This window comes from Alosa sapidissima, chromosome 17 (genome assembly GCF_018492685.1).
Source record: "Alosa sapidissima isolate fAloSap1 chromosome 17, fAloSap1.pri, whole genome shotgun sequence".
NCBI classification, from domain to species: domain Eukaryota; kingdom Metazoa; phylum Chordata; class Actinopteri; order Clupeiformes; family Clupeidae; genus Alosa; species Alosa sapidissima.
Window position 1 is genome coordinate 14,298,056 of NC_055973.1, and position 18,836 is coordinate 14,316,891.

Consider the following 18,836-nt stretch of genomic DNA (forward strand, 5'->3'; position numbering starts at 1 on the left):
TTTCTATTTGCAGAAGGCATGGTCCTGTTCATTTTAATTACATGAATGGAAGGGATAGCCTATAGTCATACCCTAGGTGTTCAAACAAGCAAATGTCTCTCTTGGTGCTTAAAAGCATAATTTACCTTAATAACATCACAATTGTTCTTTAACACAGATAAAGCATAGGCTATTGTATTGTATAGCCTAACCCGCAACTCTGCGTCCTGCCACTAGAGTTCCCCATCTACAAAATCCAACCTGGCTTATGTTTACCCCCTTGAAGCGCTGAACTGTGGCCGTGCCTCAACCATTATTCTGACATATAACTCCCGGAAATACAAATGTAACCAGCCTTGTTTTGAGGACCTGAGCGAGAATATAAGGCGGGGCATTATTAATCTATAAGATTTCGGTAAGTGTGATCTTCAGTTCGACAATTCGCTTTGAGGGAAAGAAAATAGCTACAACCAAGTAGCTGGTCCTGTTTTCAACTGAGGGAAAGGAGTAGCAACATGGCGTCCCTTCTGCTAGCAAGAATGTGAGGCGATAAGGGATTTCCCTCCAATCGCGAACATTTTTTACATGTCGAAATAGAACGATTCTGCCACAATAAACAAATGCCGAGTACAAATGTGAATCTATAAATGTCTGTCACCTCATAAAAGACCCTGATTGTAACAGTTTTATGTACACGTCTTTGCGTTGTTGGCGACAGAGCATAGCACAGGGTAGGGTAGCCTACGAGAAAGATAGTATCCCTTTTGTGTTTCCAAGATCACTCAAATTGCATAATGAATCATTTGGACCGAGGCCCTTCTTTGCTCAGAAATGTGCACACATTGCTTAACTCTTAATCCGTGAACTGACCGAGCACATATTGTATATTTTGAGAACAATGATGTACAATTGGTCCTATGCATAGCCCTCAGTCAATGCACCATAATGCCTATTCCCAATCCATAGGCTACGTGCAGTAGCCAAGATTATATGTCTGGCCTTAGCTCCTGGTATATTCTTTGTTTCTTACACTCCGCCCTGCAACATTGTTTCAACTTGGGCTACAATGTAACTGTAAGTTCGAACGAAGCGTTATTGTCTCTTTCGGTTGTAAAAAAGTAGCTTTACATTCCAGTGGTATGAACATCCTCACTAACATTGCGTTTAACATTCTTAGCCCTGATATTTATGTAGAAGTAGGACTACAGCTAACAATACTGGATGTTAAGTTTAATGTAAAGGAAAGAGCGGCTCATTAATTTATTTTATTGTGTCATATGTAATGGATTTTGTGTCCTAATGGCCTTGCCTGATGGAATGATATTGGAAGCGTGGATGTAGTTTTTTTGAGAACCAGTAGTCTCTTCCGGCGAGACTGAGTGGGTTGTGACGCGAATGCTTGCTCAAGCCGCTCTTTTTCGTGGCCTTCGCTTAGTCAGAAACTGACATTGTTGCCTAATTCTTACGGTCTTTCTCACGCTCAGTGGTAGAGGAATATTAGAGTAGCCTAGAGGTTTTACTGAAATTTAGAAGACCAAACACAAAACTTGTAAAAAACAATGCCATATGTTCCCGGACTGTAGAGCACTTAGAACGGTTAGCTTCTCAAATAAACTACACTAACTTCAGACAGATGACTTGTTCCTCAGCATTCTTCTCCACATGTGATTACTCCATGCCATTATTAAAACCTTATGCAGAAGAGAGGAAATGTTCATTAATTATTTATTTGGCATGAAAGGGCTCTCAGTGAGAAGACAATTTGTAGGTCATAGAATATAGACAATAAAAAAGGTGTATTGCCTGGTGCTCCTTTTGGAAGTGGTCGTGTTCATGATTAACATGACAATGCAAAATATAATCTGTTAAAAGAACTGGGTTTTTTTTATTTGATCAGTTGTTTGTGTCAAATTCAATTATGTTATGAAAAGCTTACAGATGCAAATTGTTGCCTTCCTTTGTGTCTTTTCAGTGAGCTGAAAAGCAATGGCGCGGGTGGTGAAAAAAAGGGCGGCCGACCCCAAAGTTGTCCAGTTTGTGTGGTCGGCCATTGAGGTTATTCGCAACCAGAAGCAAATTGCAAATATGGACAGGATTTCAAAGTAAGTCACAAAATCTGTTTTGTAGCGTTATCTACATCATACATAATTTGCACCCTGCTCAAGAGATGACTTGATGGTGGTACATAGAAGTGCCACAGAAAAACCTAGTTACCTTATGACCATGATTTAAGTTTAAGTGAGTCTGTGGGTTAAAGAAAACATGGTTACATGGTCTACTATGTACATTTCCAATGTGTGGACAAAGAGTGGAGGACATTTTCCTTCTTTTTCGCAGGTACCTGAGCCGGGTGTATGGGATGCATCCCAAAGAGACGGCCAGGCAGCTAGTGCTGGCAGTGAAGGATGGGCTTGTGGTGGAAACCCTCACTGTGGGCTGCAAGGGCTCCAAGGCAGGCGTGGAGCAGGAAGGCTACTGGCTTCCAGGGGACGAAATGGTGAGGCACTATCCTACCCTTCAGCGCTCTCGTCCCTCTGTCCTCACTAATTGCATGTGGGCCTGCTGGTGTGTGTGTGTGGGTGCAGCTGAAACACCGGCATCATGGACATGTGGGCCTCTCCGGCTGAACACAAAATGTGTTTCAGCTGTACAGTTATGTTGGTGATATTTGACATCACCAAATTCATTTCAGACCAGCGTGGAGTAGGGATTTAGCAAGTGGTATGATATCCCAGTACAGAGATTCTGTTTGTTTCCATAACATGGTTTTCAGAATATGCTTTTTCCCCTGAGGAACCATTTTTTGTGTGCGCAGTGTCCGGCCCTCTACTTCCTTCCCCATTTTACAGACCTCTGTCCAAGTCACATTCAGAAAAATGTTCCACCTCTTCCGCAACATACACATGCAAGAATAGACACAATTTCCATGACACAGTTTTTCAACTAAAGACTTTTAAATACTATAAATAAAGACTCTACATCACACATTTGGAAAGATTTGGTGGCTGTCATAAGGAACAGTGTGAAACTGTAAAGTTAAAGGCAATGTACTCCACAGTTACCTTCTATCAGTGCCCAGGGAAATTCCTCCTTTACACGAGAGCCCTGTCTCTCAAGAGAAAAGAAGGGTCAATATTGAAAAATCAGAAGCCTTTAGGGGGAACCATGTATTTTCTGTTAGTTGATATGGAGCTCCACTTATGAAATGTTATGTTGTCAGGCCAGGTTTTTCTAGGCAGTCTTTCTTGTCTTTCTAGGCAGTCATGTGTGATTTATACCTTGATTTTAGTTTAGATATTCAAAACAAGATGATATCAATGATTTGTGTATGTGTTGTGTCTGAGTAGACATCATGAGCAGAGGGCGTGTTGTGTGTGGTAGTTTCACGAACTCGCAGCACGTTCCCCGCCGGTAAGCGACCGTGTGGTCGGCACAGGTGTGTCATGTCAGGTGCATTCAGAGATTAGGATTTAAAACACTGTCTTTTGGATCACTTGCTATCACAGGAGCAGATGTCTGAGGGAAGCAAGGTATGTTTGGATTTTAATTTTTGTCGTTTTTGTTTTTATCTTTGTTTTGTTTTTGTTTTTCTTTCTCTCTCCCTCTCTACACTAACAAGGCCATCCCAGTAGCTTTTAGTCTGTGTGGTCAATTTACGGCACAGTTTTGGATTCAATGGAGCTTTTTAAAAAGTCTATTCTATTATTTATTCTGTGCACTGTAAGTGGGTGCAATTTCCAAACAAATCACTAAAATAATTAACACTGACGCATTGTATCCTGAAATAAGGTCATGTTTAAAAAAAAAAAAAAAAAAAATGGACTCAAGTTTCATTGAATTTCATCGCTGTGCTTTATGGGATAATCTCAATGTGCCCTCAACTCCTTCTTGGTATTATTACAGCTCCTGAATACTGTTGTTGTTTTTATTACTGTAAATATAATGTCTTAGATATCAACTATTCTGCCTCTTTGCAGTTTCCTTCTCACATATACAAAAGACGCTTTTCTTTTTTTTTCATTGTAAAAGTACAGTGTGTCGAAATGTGCAGTACTTTCACCTTGTATGTGGTCACAGGAAAAATTGTAGACTGTAGACTGAGTGCGCAAAATTCCCTCTGTGATGGGCATACTGTAGTTGTGATCAGATGTGGTCTTACTAATGGTAGTAGTTTGGGATGCTGTTGAAGTGTGTGTTGTGTGCACCTTGCATGCTGATAGTGGGGGACGTGGATGGGAGAGAGGAGGAGGAGGAGGAGGAGATGGGTGGGGAGGGAGCTTGTGTGGCATGTGAGACATTTTTGCCCCCCAAATCACTGTTTTCTCTCCGCCATGTGTACACCTTAAAAGGTCAATGGAAAGAGGTACCCTGGAGTGACCGTTCACCCTACTGTTTCAGTGCTTTTCATACACCACAATTAATCATGAAGTCGTATAGCATTTGATCATGTTAAATTAGCATAGATAAACTAACATAGTCTCAGGTTTCACTGGACTGTCAGGAGACGTGTATTTAGGTCTTCTGTAGTCTCTTACATACAGTACATACATGCATCAAGCTGTAGCACAGAATACAGGACAGGCAGCACATACATTAGGGGAGTCTGTGTGTGTGTGTCTGTGTGTGAGTGTGTGTCTGTGTGTATCCGCAAGCCTGCGTGTGTGGGCTCAGACAAGTTTGAATGTGTGTGTGTGTGCGCCTATCCACTTAAGTCGGCCATGCCAGGGACGCAGGGCCCAGCTGGCGGGAGGGTGGTGTATTACCCTGAGGGTCTGTGTTGCAGGAGTGGGAGCCGGAGAGCCACGACTGGTACTGCTTCGAGTGCCACCTGCCCGGGGAGGTCATGGAGTGCGACGGCTGCTTCCGTGTCTACCACATGCGCTGTCTGTCGGAAGAACACCGGCCCAGGGACAGCAGCGCCCACTGGCAATGTGTGGTCTGCAGGGTAGGTCAAGGCGCTGGACAGGGGTGGGTGTGCGTGTGTCTGAGGGTGTTTAGATAGGGTGGCTAATGGTTAAAAGTTCAAGACCGCAAAACTTTTATTCAGAAAAATCAACTGAAATCAAATTAACAAGTAAAATTTGCGGATCAAGTGCCCGGTTGGGCCCAGTCGTGCATGTAGACGGTTATGGATCAGTGACTGTTTGTTTTGACTTTCTTGCTCTATTGTGTTCTGCAGGGTAGCAAGAAGAAGAACTGTTCCAAGCATGAAATGATCACATACCTGCAGTTTATTGTTGGGCGAATGAAAGAAAGGGTGAGTTTTATAAGGGGTTTTCATTTCTATCAGTAGTTAAGAAGTATGAAGAAAAGATCTTTATTACACTGTATAAAAATTGTCTGTCTAACTGAGGAGTCTAAAGGCTAAGGAAGAAGACAAAATGTTTTGTAATTTAACAATAAAACGTCTCAATTGTCAACTAAGCCAAGTTAGTGACTTGTCTTTAACACAGGTAAAATAAAGGAGATGCATTTTATAGGTACCTATAAAATGAAGGTAGCAGGGTCAGAGTTAAAGCTAATGTTTGTCTCATGTTGATTTTTGCTTTGACATTTACCTCTCCTTAGGCCGTTGACCTTAACAAAAAGGGCAAAGACACAAAGCAGCCCATGTACAGAAGACTCATCCACACGCAGATGGAGGTGGAAAACGTTCAGGAGGTGAGGAAGCTTGGAACGAGAGCGACCGAGAGAATGAGAGAGAGAGAGCTGTTAAACTAAACATGATCTTTTCCACAAGAGTATGATCATATAGAGTTGGGGAATCAAAGTAATGAAGATATGTCACTACAGAACCCAAAGTCAAGCTTTGAATATTTAGCTCCATGTACTGAGACTGTGTTAATGATTACCTTTGCCCACACCCTGTTTATTTATATTAACGGCTAGGTTGTAGAAGGTAAGTTGTATGAAGCCTCCATCACATCTCTAAACAAGGAGGTAGTGTTTTAATGCCCTTAAGAAGCATAAGATGTGAAGCTGTGTTTTATCTCTTCTGCAGAACATCACAGAGGGTAAATACAAGAACTTTGAGGAATTTAAGGCAGATGCTCAGCTCATTGTCCACAACACAGCCATCCTGTTTGGAGGTGAGGAGAAGCGGTTCATCAGCAAATGAAAACTCATTTGTTATTTGTGAATTTTCAATTATCACACCACACATGTCATAACTGATTGTTCATTTGTAAAGCGACATGTCTGTTTCTGTGCATCTTTTTTCCTATCCCTCCTTTCCACTTCTTAAAAATCCTCTTTTCTTCTTTATTCAGTGAGATTTTTGTTCCAATTTCACTGATAAACATGTACTGTAATGTCCTAAAATTCCACCTAAAGTTTCACGCCTCAAATACACCTGTTTTTATGAATAGTAACTTTAGAAACCTATTTTGTTCTTGTGTGAGGGTTTGATCTGAAGTGGTGACTTTTGTTTACAGGGCACAGTGATCAGACTGAAATTGCTAGAATGCTTTACAACGACACGTGTCACGAGGTACGTTGTGAGTGGGCACACGATAACCAAGTCAGATAGAGCATTTTACTGTGACTCTGTGTGATTTTTCAGCTGGCGAGGGTGTGCTCTCGAGTCCAAATCTCTCTGTGTGTCTGCTGTCTTTTCCAGTTAAATGAGTTGCTGTTGTGTAAAAACTGTTTCTACCTCTCCAATGCGCGGCCGGACAACTGGTTCTGCTACCCTTGTGTGAGTATCAGCACTGTGCTGTTGTCTGACCCACTGGCTGGAACACACATCCTCCTCCAGGCTTGTCTTATCTGTCTGTCTGTCTCTCTCTGTCTGTCTCGGTGTGCCTCTGAATAAATGAGGTCCCCTTTATCCTCCAGACTCCCACTCATGAGTTGGTGTGGGCCCGCATGAAAGGCTTTGGCTACTGGCCAGCAAAGGTCATGCAGAAAGATGGGAATCAAGTGGATGTCAGGTTCTTCGGCTATCAGCATCAGAGGTGAGTGGTGGAGGATGGGCAGTTCCGGTGTATCAACATTTATCAACATTTCTCGAGCACATTTCCTACGCCAATGTGGTTGTCTATCTATTAAAGGAAAATTCCGGTTTTTAGCACTTTAAGTGGTGGACACCGAAATTTTGACGATTGGTCCTCTCGACTTTTCTGACTCGTTTTGAATCGCCTTTTCACTTCTCAGGGTGGCTGGCAATGGGCATACTGTAGTAGGCTACTCAAACATGTCCTAAAACAACCCTTAACGTTCGTTTTCAAAACTGTGCAACTCACCGAGTGGTTAGTGGAGTTCGTTGACTATTAAAAGCAAATATATCGGCGCAATGTATGATTCGTATTTGAACCTGAAGCATAGACGGTGGCGCAGTAATATCAACGTGCAATGACAGAAATCAATGGGATTTTACAAAATGCCAAATAAAAGACGACAGAAACTGTATTTCACTACGCTACTTGTTTTGGAACATCAACGAACACCACTAACCACTCGGTGAGTTGCACAGTTTTGAAAACGAACGTTAAGGGTTGTTTTAGGACATGTTTGAGGCGATTCAAAACGAGTCAGAAAAGTCGAGACAGGACCAATCGTCAAAATTTCGGTGTCCACCACTCTAGTTCATCCAAAAAAAACAGAAAAGGGCCTTAAAGTGCTAAAAACCGGAATTTTCCTTTAATCATTGAATTCATCCAGACATGCAACCACATCCACACATATGTGTCAAACAGTCAAATACCCATTACATTACATGTCAACAGGTGGGTAAAGGCTGGGACAACGGTACTTAGGAAAGTGCTGAAGAATGAAAGAAGTTGACTCTGTGATCATTCTAAATGAATGGAGGGTTCATAGGTGGCAAACACATCTTTCATCTTTCCTGGACCCTGTAGAAATTGCCAGGATAATTAAGCCTGGAGATGAAATTACCAGGAGATGAGATTACCATGAGATAGATGTATAGCAAAAAAATGCTTATTATTCACCACTTATTATTATTCAACACTGCCTTTGATTTGAGCAGAAACCTAATTTTACTCTGACTTAATCACTCTCAAGTCCTTTGGATAAAGACATCTGTTGGCGTTTGCCCCAGGGCCTGGATCCCGGCAGACAACATCCAGCCGATCACGGTGAATGCGCAGCAGCTGCAGGTGAAGCGCAGCTCGAGCTGGAAGAAGGCCTGCGAGGAGCTGGAGATGCACCAGCGCTTCATGACCGAAGGCCGCTCCTGGAAGGGCCTGGGCGACGAGCGGCCAGAGGAGCGGCTAGACGAGGCAGAGTCCAGCATCTCCTCCACCAGCAACGAGCAGGTATGGGGGCCACAGGCTGCTGCTGCTGCTGTGGCAGACTCCTGTCTTGGGCGCCATCTGGTGGCTGCTCGGTGGAATTGCACACGTGTTGTCACCCTTTGTTTCTTATGCTGCCATTTAGAGAATGATTACAGCAATTACGGGGATCTGTGTTTCGGCTTTGGCTTGGGATAAAAATGGGTTTTCGGCAGACGGCATATCTCTCATATTGCGGTGTAATTACAGAGTCCCGATTTATGCGCGGAACAGGATGAATTTTTTTTTATTAACTGAAATGAAGGGGTCATTAGTCACGCCTCCTCTGACGACTCAGTCAGGAATTTCATAGGCTGATCACGCTTAATTAAGCCCGATTAGAAAGATACGTTAGCCAAGCACTGTCGTCATCCCCGTATCTGAAATACCCCTGAATCCTAAATGTGATGACTAGTCCCCAGTGTAAATATTGGGTTGAATAAAAGAAGATGTGTGGGTTAAAGATGGTGTGTAAATGTTGTATATAGCAGAGACTTGCAGCGAGTCGTGACTATTTTTTCTCATGTTTTTTTTATGTGCATCACAGCTGAAGATTAACCAGGAGCCCAAGGCCAAGAAGAGCCGTCGCAATCAACCTCCTGAGCCCAAAGAGGAGGTGTGTTTGTGTGTGTGTGTGTGTGTGTGTGTGTGTGTGTCTCTGTGTGTGTGTGTGTGTGTGTGTGTGTGTGTGTGCATGCATGTGCGTGTCTCTGTGTGTGTGTGTGTGTGTGCATGCATGTGCGTGTCTCTCTGTGTGTGTGTGTGTGTGTGTGTGTGTGCATGCATGTGCGTGTCTCTGTGTGTGTGTGTGTGTGCGTGTGAGAGAGAGAGAGAGAGTGTGTGTGTGAGAGAGAGAGAGAGACTGTGTGTGTGTCTAAATTCCCTGATTATAAATGCATGTTTGTTTGCAACATGAATCTTTGTTTGTGTGCGTGATTGCTGTGATTGAAAGCTTGGCATGTCCTTATAAAACACATAGTTGCCTGAAGCAGAGAAGAAAATAACAAGAGAGAGTGTAATTTGTGAACTTGTTAAAATGATTTACAAGACATTGAAATGAAACTTACTTTCCTCTGTAAAAACCTTCATATATATAGGCTACTATATATCACGCTAATGCACATTCAGAGTTGACACTACTGTGTCATATTTCAGTTAATTAGCATGACATCAGGGTGACATCAAAAGGATTATGAGCAGTGTTTCAATATCCTGTTCCACCTCTGCAAAACGATGTCCCAGTCCCACCCGCGCCTTTCACATTTTTGCCTGATTTCATCTGTAAAAATCCACAGGTGGATGTTTTCACAGGATGGGGTTTTCAGTCCCACTTGTCTGCTCTCATGAAAATGGGCATTGCGTAAAAAATCATTAATCTTGCATCTGTTTACGTAACACATGGGTTATTTCCTGCAGCTCTAGTGCAGACACAAACAACATTTAGTAGAATCTCCTTTTATATTTCTATGAATGTATATTTATATTTATAATTTACATTATATACATATATGTATACAGTATATGTATGTGTGTATATATGTATAATATATACATTCTGTATGCATATTAATATTTTACATGAGTCCTGTGAGTGTTCTCCCACAGCTGCAGACTCATCTGTTTTCTTGCCACTTGCATCCACACTCACAACGATTAACAAAACAAAAAAATCAGTTTTTTAGACATTGTATGGGTGTAACCATGCATTCTTTTAAGGGGTGTTCCCCTCAATACTGAGAAAATACCCAGCTGTCCCCCTCAATATTATTCTTTTTACTGTGGAAAAATATGTATCACCGTGTATCAGCTGTCTTTCTGAAGGCATGAGGAAATAAGAACGTCAATTAATAATGTTAACGTAACATTAATGCTTGCATAATGTCATAATGAATGAACCAGCTGTGATTAGAGTGACAAGTGAACAGGGAAATGCGGAGAGTAAAACTGTCAAACATCAATAGCAGTCAGTCATTCAGTTTTGCCAGGAAATAGCTTTTTTTGCCTTCCGTTATAACAATAGAACCTATTATGAGTTAGTTGGGCAAAGATCATTATTTTTGAGTGGAGTAGGCTACATTCTGACTCTCATCTCCAGCAACGCAGTGGAGGTAGTTTAAATTAGGTCAAAGTTGCAATGATATTACAGCAACTTCAAAACCCCTGGGGATCAATAAAGTATCTATCTATCTATCCATCCATCCATCCATCCATTGACTCAAGTTGAGTTAACAATTTCCTTTTTCACTGGCCTGCTGTGACATGGTATTATAACATTAGTTTTAAATTGTGATATGAATCACGATTGCATGAGCTTGGAAAGATACAGTGGTAGCGTCGTGGCTGTGCGGGCGACTAATTTGCCGACGGTGTGACTACCTGTAGCATTAATAGGTTCCCGCTCAGCGCATATTGATAATTAATTTAGTGTACTTCTATTGCACTAACGAGTGGCAGCCACTAGAAAAAAAAGTCATATTTTTCTCTGTAAAAGTGAATTTCAAATTCAATTGCCCCCCCCAATATATATAAGGTATAAGGCCCCTGTACCAGTCACTGCCTTTTTAGTTGAATTGTTGGGTGATTGTCTTCCTCCAGGAGCCTGAGCCTGAGATGGAGGCGGTCAGCTCCAGCCAGGAGATCCCCACGGCGACGCCCCACCAGCCCGAGCGCCTGTCTGTCTCCACGCAGACCCGCAAGACAGGGCCCTCGTCTTCCTCTTCCTCCACCTCCTCGGGCTCGTCGTCCGGGCCGCGCATGCAGCACCGCGGCACCCAGACGGTGAACGAGAGCAGCTGCCAGAACATGTGCCACGACAAATACACCAAGATCTTCAACGATGTCAAGGAGGTGATGAAGTCGGAGAACAAGCGCGAAACCGAGCGCCTGATCAAGGAGGCCACAGAGAAGGTGAGGGGAAAACCCTCCTGGACCCACACAGGCACAATAACGATTGACAATAATCTACCGTAATTTCCCAACTATTAGCCGCGGCAAGATTTCTTTACCTATGAGCTTAATACACGGGGGCAGTTAATGAAAACAGTGGTGATTTAATGTGAGGTGATGGATGATCTGGCCAGTTTTCTAACTGTGTGAAATTCTCTGGCACAAGAATCTGTTGCATGCTTGTAATACTTTTTCAATCTTGTTTAAAGTCACAAGTACAGACAAATGCCATGACATTTTAATAACTGCATCTGCCTGGTGAGGGCAGATTTAAGAGCTCAGTGTCGTCTGAGATTATTCAGTCAGGCGTCTCATGTGGCCTGTTCTCCCCCCGTGTGCAGCTGCGGGCGGAGATGGAGGAAGAGAAGAGGCAGGCGGTGCAGAAGGCAGTGGCCAGCGGCCAGGCGGAGATGGACAGGAAGTGCAAGCAGGTGAAGGAGAAGTGCAAAGAGGAGCTGATGGAGGAGATGAAGAAGATGGTGAACCAGCACAAGCAGCTCATCTCCCAGACCAAGAAGAAGCAGTGGGTGAGTCACAGAGAAAAACATGAGCATGGTGATCACTGTCTCTGTGACATACAATAGTTGTTTCTTATTTAAGTTTGTATTGTGGTATTAACATAGCCACAGAGAGGAGTCACATTTAGCTTTCATAATTCAGAGCAGGGCTGTAACCAGGGTTGAAAAATTGTGAGATTGTGGATATGTTGCCGTTTACAAGAAGCAACTATTATTTGTATCTTTAATGGGGGTGGTGGTAAGTTTTTTTAATTTTTTTATCATAATTAAGTTTCTAGCTGTAAAAATATCTGTAAAAATAAATAAAAAAAACATAATTATAAGCGAATGTTATTATACACTTATATTCATTTATACATTTGGTTTTGATATGTTTTGTAGGCCTGCTATTATTGATGGTGTTGCCTACAGCATCTGATTTATATTAGAGGTATTGTGGGAAACATTAATAATATGAAAGAAATGGTCTAGTCCTCATCATGGCCAGAGGATATTTAACATGTTTCATACAATTGCCCATTCTTCAGAAGCTGTAGTTTTCTGAACATTTCTCAAAGATAATGGCATACCCATCATTGCTTTGTCTCTCTGTTAGTTCATAACCAAGCCAGATGCTGCTGCTAACATGCATCTGATAACACCATTGCTATCAGTAATTCTGATGTGCCGATGGTTTTCACCACTGATTTTGTGGTTGCCTTAGCAATGGGCTATAGACATTAGGCAGTATAGATTGAGAGGCAGTTATGTCTAATGCACATATTTCCTGTCAGAGTTACTAGAAGTAAACATGTGCCTCTGCCTCTGTGTTCAAGAAACCGTTGAACTATTTTTGCCTCTGGTGGTATTATTGAGATCACTGCATAGATAAGATGTGTCTGGCTTTGAGTTTGTTATGACTTGTATTTTAAAGAGCCTTGCAATAAAGAGCCAGATTGGCAAAGCGATAAGTAATCCAGGACACTAGCACTAGTGTTTAAAAGTCTTTTAAAGGTTGATTCAGAATTCTTTACTATCTTTGGGGTAAGTGGGATAAAATTAATTTAAAGTAGCATTAAGGAGTTGTGGTGAAAAACTTAGTATCCTAAACTTTGCGAGAACCTTAGAAGCAGTGGCACAGCTGGCTCTGATAAAAGCTTGTTAGCATGCTAACGGGTGTGTCTTGTACACGCAGTTGACAATCTCATTTAATTTTTGTTAAATGAGTTGTAAGACTTAACACAGACTTACCAAGACTTATCACTGCCATAATGCATAGCATCAGCCCTTCACTGGAACTCAGAGTAGTTGACAAGATTCCTTAAATGAGTGAAATGTGAAATGTGACGTCTTGATGTTGTCTTTGACTGCCTTAGTGCTACAATTGTGAAGAGGAGGCCATGTACCACTGTTGCTGGAACACTTCCTACTGCTCCATCAAGTGTCAACAGGAACATTGGCACGCCGACCACAAGCGCACCTGCCGCAGGAAGAGATGAGCCGCGCCGACTGCCCCGCCCCCACCCCCCCCCCCCCATCAACATCTCCCACCCACCCCAGGCCCCAGCCCTCCCAACAGCCCCCAGCTTTGCACGCCTGAAGACTGTGAGACTCATGACTGGGCAATTTGGTTTGTTCCTTTCCCACCACAACTCAACGCTGGCGTCCCCAGGCCCTGGGAGGTGAAGCGGCTGTTTTTAAAACCGTTTTAAACAACTATGTTGCTTTCAAAGAAACCATGGTCACAGGAGCGAGGAAGACCTTTTAGACATTTGTGGCGAGTGTGGACAAGATAGGCGTGTGGAGCATGGGTGAAACGGGCTCCTGTCCCATTCTTTTAACAGTAATCATGAAAAGGTGCAAATTCAACATTCAACATCTCATTAACCCTGGCTAAATCCCTTTACTCAATCTAAACAAGTTTTTTTTTTTTTTTTTCCTTTGCGAAGAAAAGTCAAATGCCTTTTGCTTGCCATAAAAGTAGTCGGGGAAAATTCAGTGCAAGATGATCTTTGATCAAATGTATGTGGGGGATTTATTTTAATTTTGTTGTAGGGTGGGCAATGTTTGCCTCAAACATTGACTTTGATGTTTGTAAAAATAGTATTTTTCCTAAATGGTTTGTGATCTCACAGTTTTGGGAACAGGGTGATGATGGCAGGTTAGTTCACCTGCCTTTAAAAAAACAAGCTAAAACAATCTTCCATGTCTGAATATGCACATTTCATGTCCCCATTTAAACATGAATTTTTTTTATTTTTTTTTTAAATTTAATGAAAATACTCTCTTTTGGATTCCATGACTGGAAAGATGTTCCGAACTGTTTGCTGAGGTTGAGTGTACAGTGATTTTATTTTATTTTTTAGATTTGTATAATACATCCTAATTTTAGTGTTGCTTGTGTATTCTTCCTCTGCTTGTGAATCGAGATGGTTCTACAGTTCTTTTTCTGTTCTAATTTTTCCTGTCAGGTCATAAAGATAAAGTGTGATTTTTTTTTTTTTTCTTCTTTTTTTTCCATCATGTTTTTTAAAAACTCATTCACTGATTACAGATTAAATCATGACAAAGTAGCAGCAGGCTGCGGGTGGACCAGTGTAACTGACACCAACTAGTAAATGAATGATTTTTAAAAAAAAAGAATTGCCCGTTTTTCTTTCTTTTCTTTTGGTTAAACAGTTGAATTGAAATTGATGCAATTGGATCATGTATTGGGCTACACGGAGAGGACTATGGCATGTGGAAACTGATGATGGTCACTGCGGCTCATGAGTCAGTCCGTTGAGGCAGAGCCATTGGGGGGAGGGAGCCAAGATGCGGGAACACTTCGGCTTGTCCATCGATGTTGCACAGGCTCCTCCGCGGGTGTCTTTAGTTTCTGTCTCTGTGTGAAGCACTGGGTGTGTGTCCGCTGTGCCTGTAGACTGTACAGCCAAAGGTCCCCCCCTGCTCTATTGGTTTCACTCTGCCGCCCACCCAACCCCAGACCACCCCATCCCACCCCTTGCTCTCCCACCTCACCGTTGCACTACATGTAAATAAATGTTTGCCACTAAACGTGAACATTTGATGCCGTTTGCACGTTAGTAGCATATGTACATTTCATGAATGCATTAACTATGTATTTTATAAAAGTTCAATCTGTAAAAAAATGAGTTTGTGATTTTTAAGGTGGGGAACTCTTTGTATTCCCGTCTGCATGAAAAGTGGGTTGTATATCTTTCTTTTTCTTTAAACGTTTCTTACTTTGGCTTTCATTTTGTTTCACATTTCCTTGATGTTCCACTTTTAGTTTTTTCTCATCTTTTTTTTTATTAATATATATTTTTTAATTCCTTTGGATCCAATCCACTTTTTTAAAAACTTTAAACAGAATTTCGTTAATATTTATGTGGGGAAGAGAAATGACTACTGAAAAGAGTATTCACAACCCACCAGCCTGCGACATGGTAGTAGCGCCCCTTTTCTTCCCCTATATGCATCTGTCTGTACAGTCTTCCCCCTATCTGACATTTCGCTGTGAGATTCCCCCTCTTGCATTTACATATGTAATAGTACTCTATGTATATGTACAAGGTACAATAAACATATCATCCACAGGTATCAATGCGTTTGAAAATCTATTTTAGGGTGTCTCTGCACGAGGATACAACATCCCGTAGTTAAGTCAGTAGATTTGCATCTACATTGAACGAAAATCACAGTTTTTACCAATCAAAGCACTTTATTGCACCATATTTTGTGAAGGTTGGCCGAAGCAGGCTCCTATAAAAGTGTCATTGAATACTTTTTATGTGTACAAAACAGAATTTAAAACACACCTGCACCATACAAAATAAATCTTGTTCTTTTTTTTCTTAAGCTTTTTTCTTTTAAATGTAACCAACAATATTTACAGACACCATGCAGACTCTCTCACGTAGTAAGTCTAGATTTCCAACCAAAGAAGGAAATAACGTCACAGGTCGGAAATGATGTGCACCTTTTTTTTTCTCTTTTCAAAAACGGGAAAACATTTCTGTATTTTTTTTTGTATGGGAATGACAACACTAATGCTATCAAACACATATGTTAAGACTTTCGTTTGTTGTCTTTTTCAACAGAATGAAAGAAAACATTTGCATTTTGACCTTATGGTTAGGTCTCAATCCAGTTCCCATACTTAAAAACTTCCATCACACTAGAAAAAGGGGGAAAATAGGAAACAGGGTTTTGACATTTTTTCATTTTATAATTTAGCTCATCCCAATGGCGAAAGTCACTGACTGCAGCAAGATCCCAATAATCAACAATGCCACCATGTTAAGTCATCCACATACCACAGAAAAACAGAATCTGGTTCACGGGAGGGTGACCAGAAGAAATGACCACCAGGTGTCTGCAATTAATTGTTGTTCCCATGACTGATGTTGGCTATAAAAAACACAAACAAAATGAAACTGATGTAGCTACACATACATAAACATTAGTTTTGCCATTGTTATTTCTTTTAGTCTTACCGAGTAGCCTTAGCCTACTATTCATCTTTGGGAGAACTGCCCTCTGTAAAGTGGTTATTTCAGATATTTCTTTCTTTAAAAGCCTACTGCCAAAAAAACCCTATCAATGAGAGATCTGGAGAGCTTTTGACAAGTAAGACATTTCCATATAATCATTGGTGAATATAGACCATGTAGCTACAGCGACATTAGACAAGACGTTTACATGCCACATGTCACCTTGACTACTAGCACAGTGATTTTGGAGACAGACCTGTGTCATAAATATCTTGGAGCTGCTGTATCTTGGATCTAGTAAGAATTACAGCACCGCATAATTCTGACATCTTTAAAAGATGCTATCAGTTCAACTCTGTTTTTTCCTTTCCCAAATGATAATCTGTTAACAGAAGCTAATGAAACATTTAACAAAAATGTAAAAAATAAATAAGAAAAATTCCTGGAAAAGGAATATACATGAAATGAGATGGACGGCATAGTGAAATCAATGATGGTTAAAACAGAACAAAAAAAAATTACAATCAGCAACTCACAGCATATGAGGTTGTGATGCGAATTTGAATTATGTAAAGCAGAGTGTAAACAGAATTCCAGGCACATTTTTAAAGATTCTTTATCACTCGATAAGGGCATAATGATAGACTTTTTCATCTAAAAGAAACACACACACACACACATAGATATTTTGACCCCAGCAACACACATTTTCTGTCTGCATTCATCATACTTTTCACCTTTTTAAAACATCTGGTTTATCATATTTCTCCATATTCATTGTAATTGGAATCAGATTGATATTCATGTCTGTGTGTAACTCTCAAAACTCACTTTTGTCTGTGACACACACCATGCAAGTGGGAAGTACTGCATTTGAAACTTTTCATTGGTGATTCCTAGGTCTTATTTTGTATATATATTTATATAGATTTGTATATATATTTATATTTTTACATATACTTGATGTGATACTACTCACTCAAGATGATACAATGCTTTGTTTTTTTTTATATTAGCAATATTTAATGAGGAAAACATGTTCAAATGTCTTCTCTCACACACTTCTAAAAAGAACAAAATAAATAAGAACTATTTTCTGTACATAATTACACAATATCAACTGGACTTTGTGTTTACCCTAAGCTTTGTACAATGATATTAAACATGGAGGAATCGAAAATGCAGGGGTCTTTCGCACCCCAGCCAATTGGGGGAGGGACAAGTACATTTAAAGAGATCAAAAATCAGAATGTCAAATTTTGCAGATGAATGGTTTCAACATACATACAGATCCTTTTTTTCCGTACCTCCTCTTCCATGAAAGAACCAAATGGGTAAGTTTTGCTTTGTTACGTGTATACTTTCAACACGCTACTTCAAATAAAACTACCAAACATAAAGTTACACAGTTTGCCACGGTATGTCGATATATATATATATATATATATATATATCTTTTTTCTTTTCAAAAAATACCCTTCGCCATTGACTAAAAATGAGCGAACGCCAGCAGTTACATTACATGAAAACAGCCACACACAGTTTGTTTGTTTTTTTCTCTCAAAAAAATAAAATGCAATATTCAAAACAAGCAAAAAAGCAAGTTTTACAACGGGGGGTTGGGGAGAGAGTTCTTCTTCCACCATAGAGAGGAAAACAGGAGCAGCCTTTTCTTTCTTTTTTTTCAAAGCCATGCAGTTCCCATCCAAGACCTGTCTCCTTTGAATATTCAACATTGCCAATGATCCTCTGTTCCCATTAGTTTCTCTTTGATAGGGTTTCTCTCTTCCTTTTTCTCTGTCTCTCCCCTGAAGAAGACCCAAGAGGTCATTTGCAGTCTTGCGTAAATAAAAAATAAACATACACACACCTATACTCATTCACCACACACATACACACACATCCATACACAAGCTACATGTTATAGGCCACATAGATGGGGTCCAGTTGGTCGGCCAGGAAACCATCCCGCAGGTGCATGCGCTGCTTTTCGCCGCGCGAGTTGATGGGGATGACGCCAATGTCCACCACCACCACCACACCCACGATCAGATAGTGCTCCTCTAGGACGGCGTTGGTCACCAGTGGCACCAGGTCCAGGGCCTCCTGCTCCGAGCCCTCCAGTTCCACCACCACCACCAGCAGGTTGGTCCAGGGAAACACCGCGCTGTGGATACACAGGCACATTTGACACGGTCATTCAGAAAGCTGTGCAGTTATGAAGATGTTCCTTGAGCTAATGACAAAATGCAGGATAGGGTCATTGATGTGGATCTCTGTAGATAACTTCAGACCCATTCAAAGAGTGGTCATACATACACCTGATTTTAGCTTAGTTCTAGAAATGTAGAAACATCAACTTTCGTTTCACATAACATGCATGTAAACCCTGATTTAAAATGTAATTGATGCTTTTAATAGAGGAACCTACCATTCTGTGATGCTCTTGTGAGTGCGTATGACGGATGTCTCGATGTCGATGGGGTGATACCTCATACCCCGCAGCTCCATGGCCTCGTCCAGGGCCCCGACCACATACAGGGCATCATGCCTCTCTGAGGGACAAACAACAGAAGCACACGGTCAGACTACTGACCACAGCGGATTAATCGTCCAACTTTATA

General features: G+C 41.2%; 2 protein-coding genes across 12 annotated transcripts in view; one reads left to right on the top strand and one right to left on the bottom strand.

The window, feature by feature from the left end:
• Positions 1-248: 248 nt before the first annotated feature.
• On the top strand, positions 249-15,319 carry zmynd11 (zinc finger, MYND-type containing 11). 2 transcript variants are annotated; one of them, XM_042067108.1, is made up of 16 exons: positions 249-394; positions 1,952-2,081; positions 2,317-2,476; positions 3,486-3,509; positions 4,763-4,924; positions 5,159-5,236; positions 5,548-5,640; positions 5,981-6,068; positions 6,414-6,469; positions 6,599-6,676; positions 6,817-6,935; positions 8,042-8,258; positions 8,821-8,889; positions 10,869-11,180; positions 11,561-11,746; positions 13,093-15,319. In XM_042067108.1, the coding sequence occupies exons 2-16, from the start codon at positions 1,966-1,968 to the stop codon at positions 13,213-13,215; spliced, it is 1,881 nt and encodes a 626-aa protein (XP_041923042.1). In that variant the 5' UTR covers positions 249-394; positions 1,952-1,965; the 3' UTR covers positions 13,216-15,319. The 2 variants fall into 2 exon arrangements, with proteins under 2 accessions (XP_041923042.1, XP_041923043.1); XM_042067109.1 differs by lacking the exon at positions 3,486-3,509.
• A 1,430-nt stretch (positions 15,320-16,749) lies between these two features.
• Positions 16,750-18,836, bottom strand: part of dip2ca (disco-interacting protein 2 homolog Ca) — an 88,305-nt gene continuing 86,218 nt past the window's right edge. For all 10 annotated transcript variants that reach the window (XM_042067101.1, XM_042067097.1, XM_042067095.1 and 7 more), the window contains 2 exons: positions 18,644-18,767; positions 16,750-18,379 (listed from right to left, as the gene is read on the bottom strand). In XM_042067101.1, coding sequence (XP_041923035.1) covers positions 18,127-18,379; positions 18,644-18,767 — 377 coding nt within the window. In that variant the 3' untranslated portion in view covers positions 16,750-18,126. The remainder of the gene's footprint in view (positions 18,380-18,643; positions 18,768-18,836) is intronic.

Bases quoted from the DNA above. Each gene is read 5' to 3' on its own strand.
- zmynd11 (XM_042067108.1), top strand. From the start codon at position 1,966: ATGGCGCGGGTGGTGAAAAAAAGGGCGGCCGACCCCAAAGTTGTCCAG. The intron at 4,925-5,158 runs GTAGGTCAAGGC...TGTGTTCTGCAG, and splicing joins GGCAATGTGTGGTCTGCAGG to GGTAGCAAGAAGAAGAACTG. The intron at 6,936-8,041 runs GTGAGTGGTGGA...CGTTTGCCCCAG, and splicing joins TTCGGCTATCAGCATCAGAG to GGCCTGGATCCCGGCAGACA.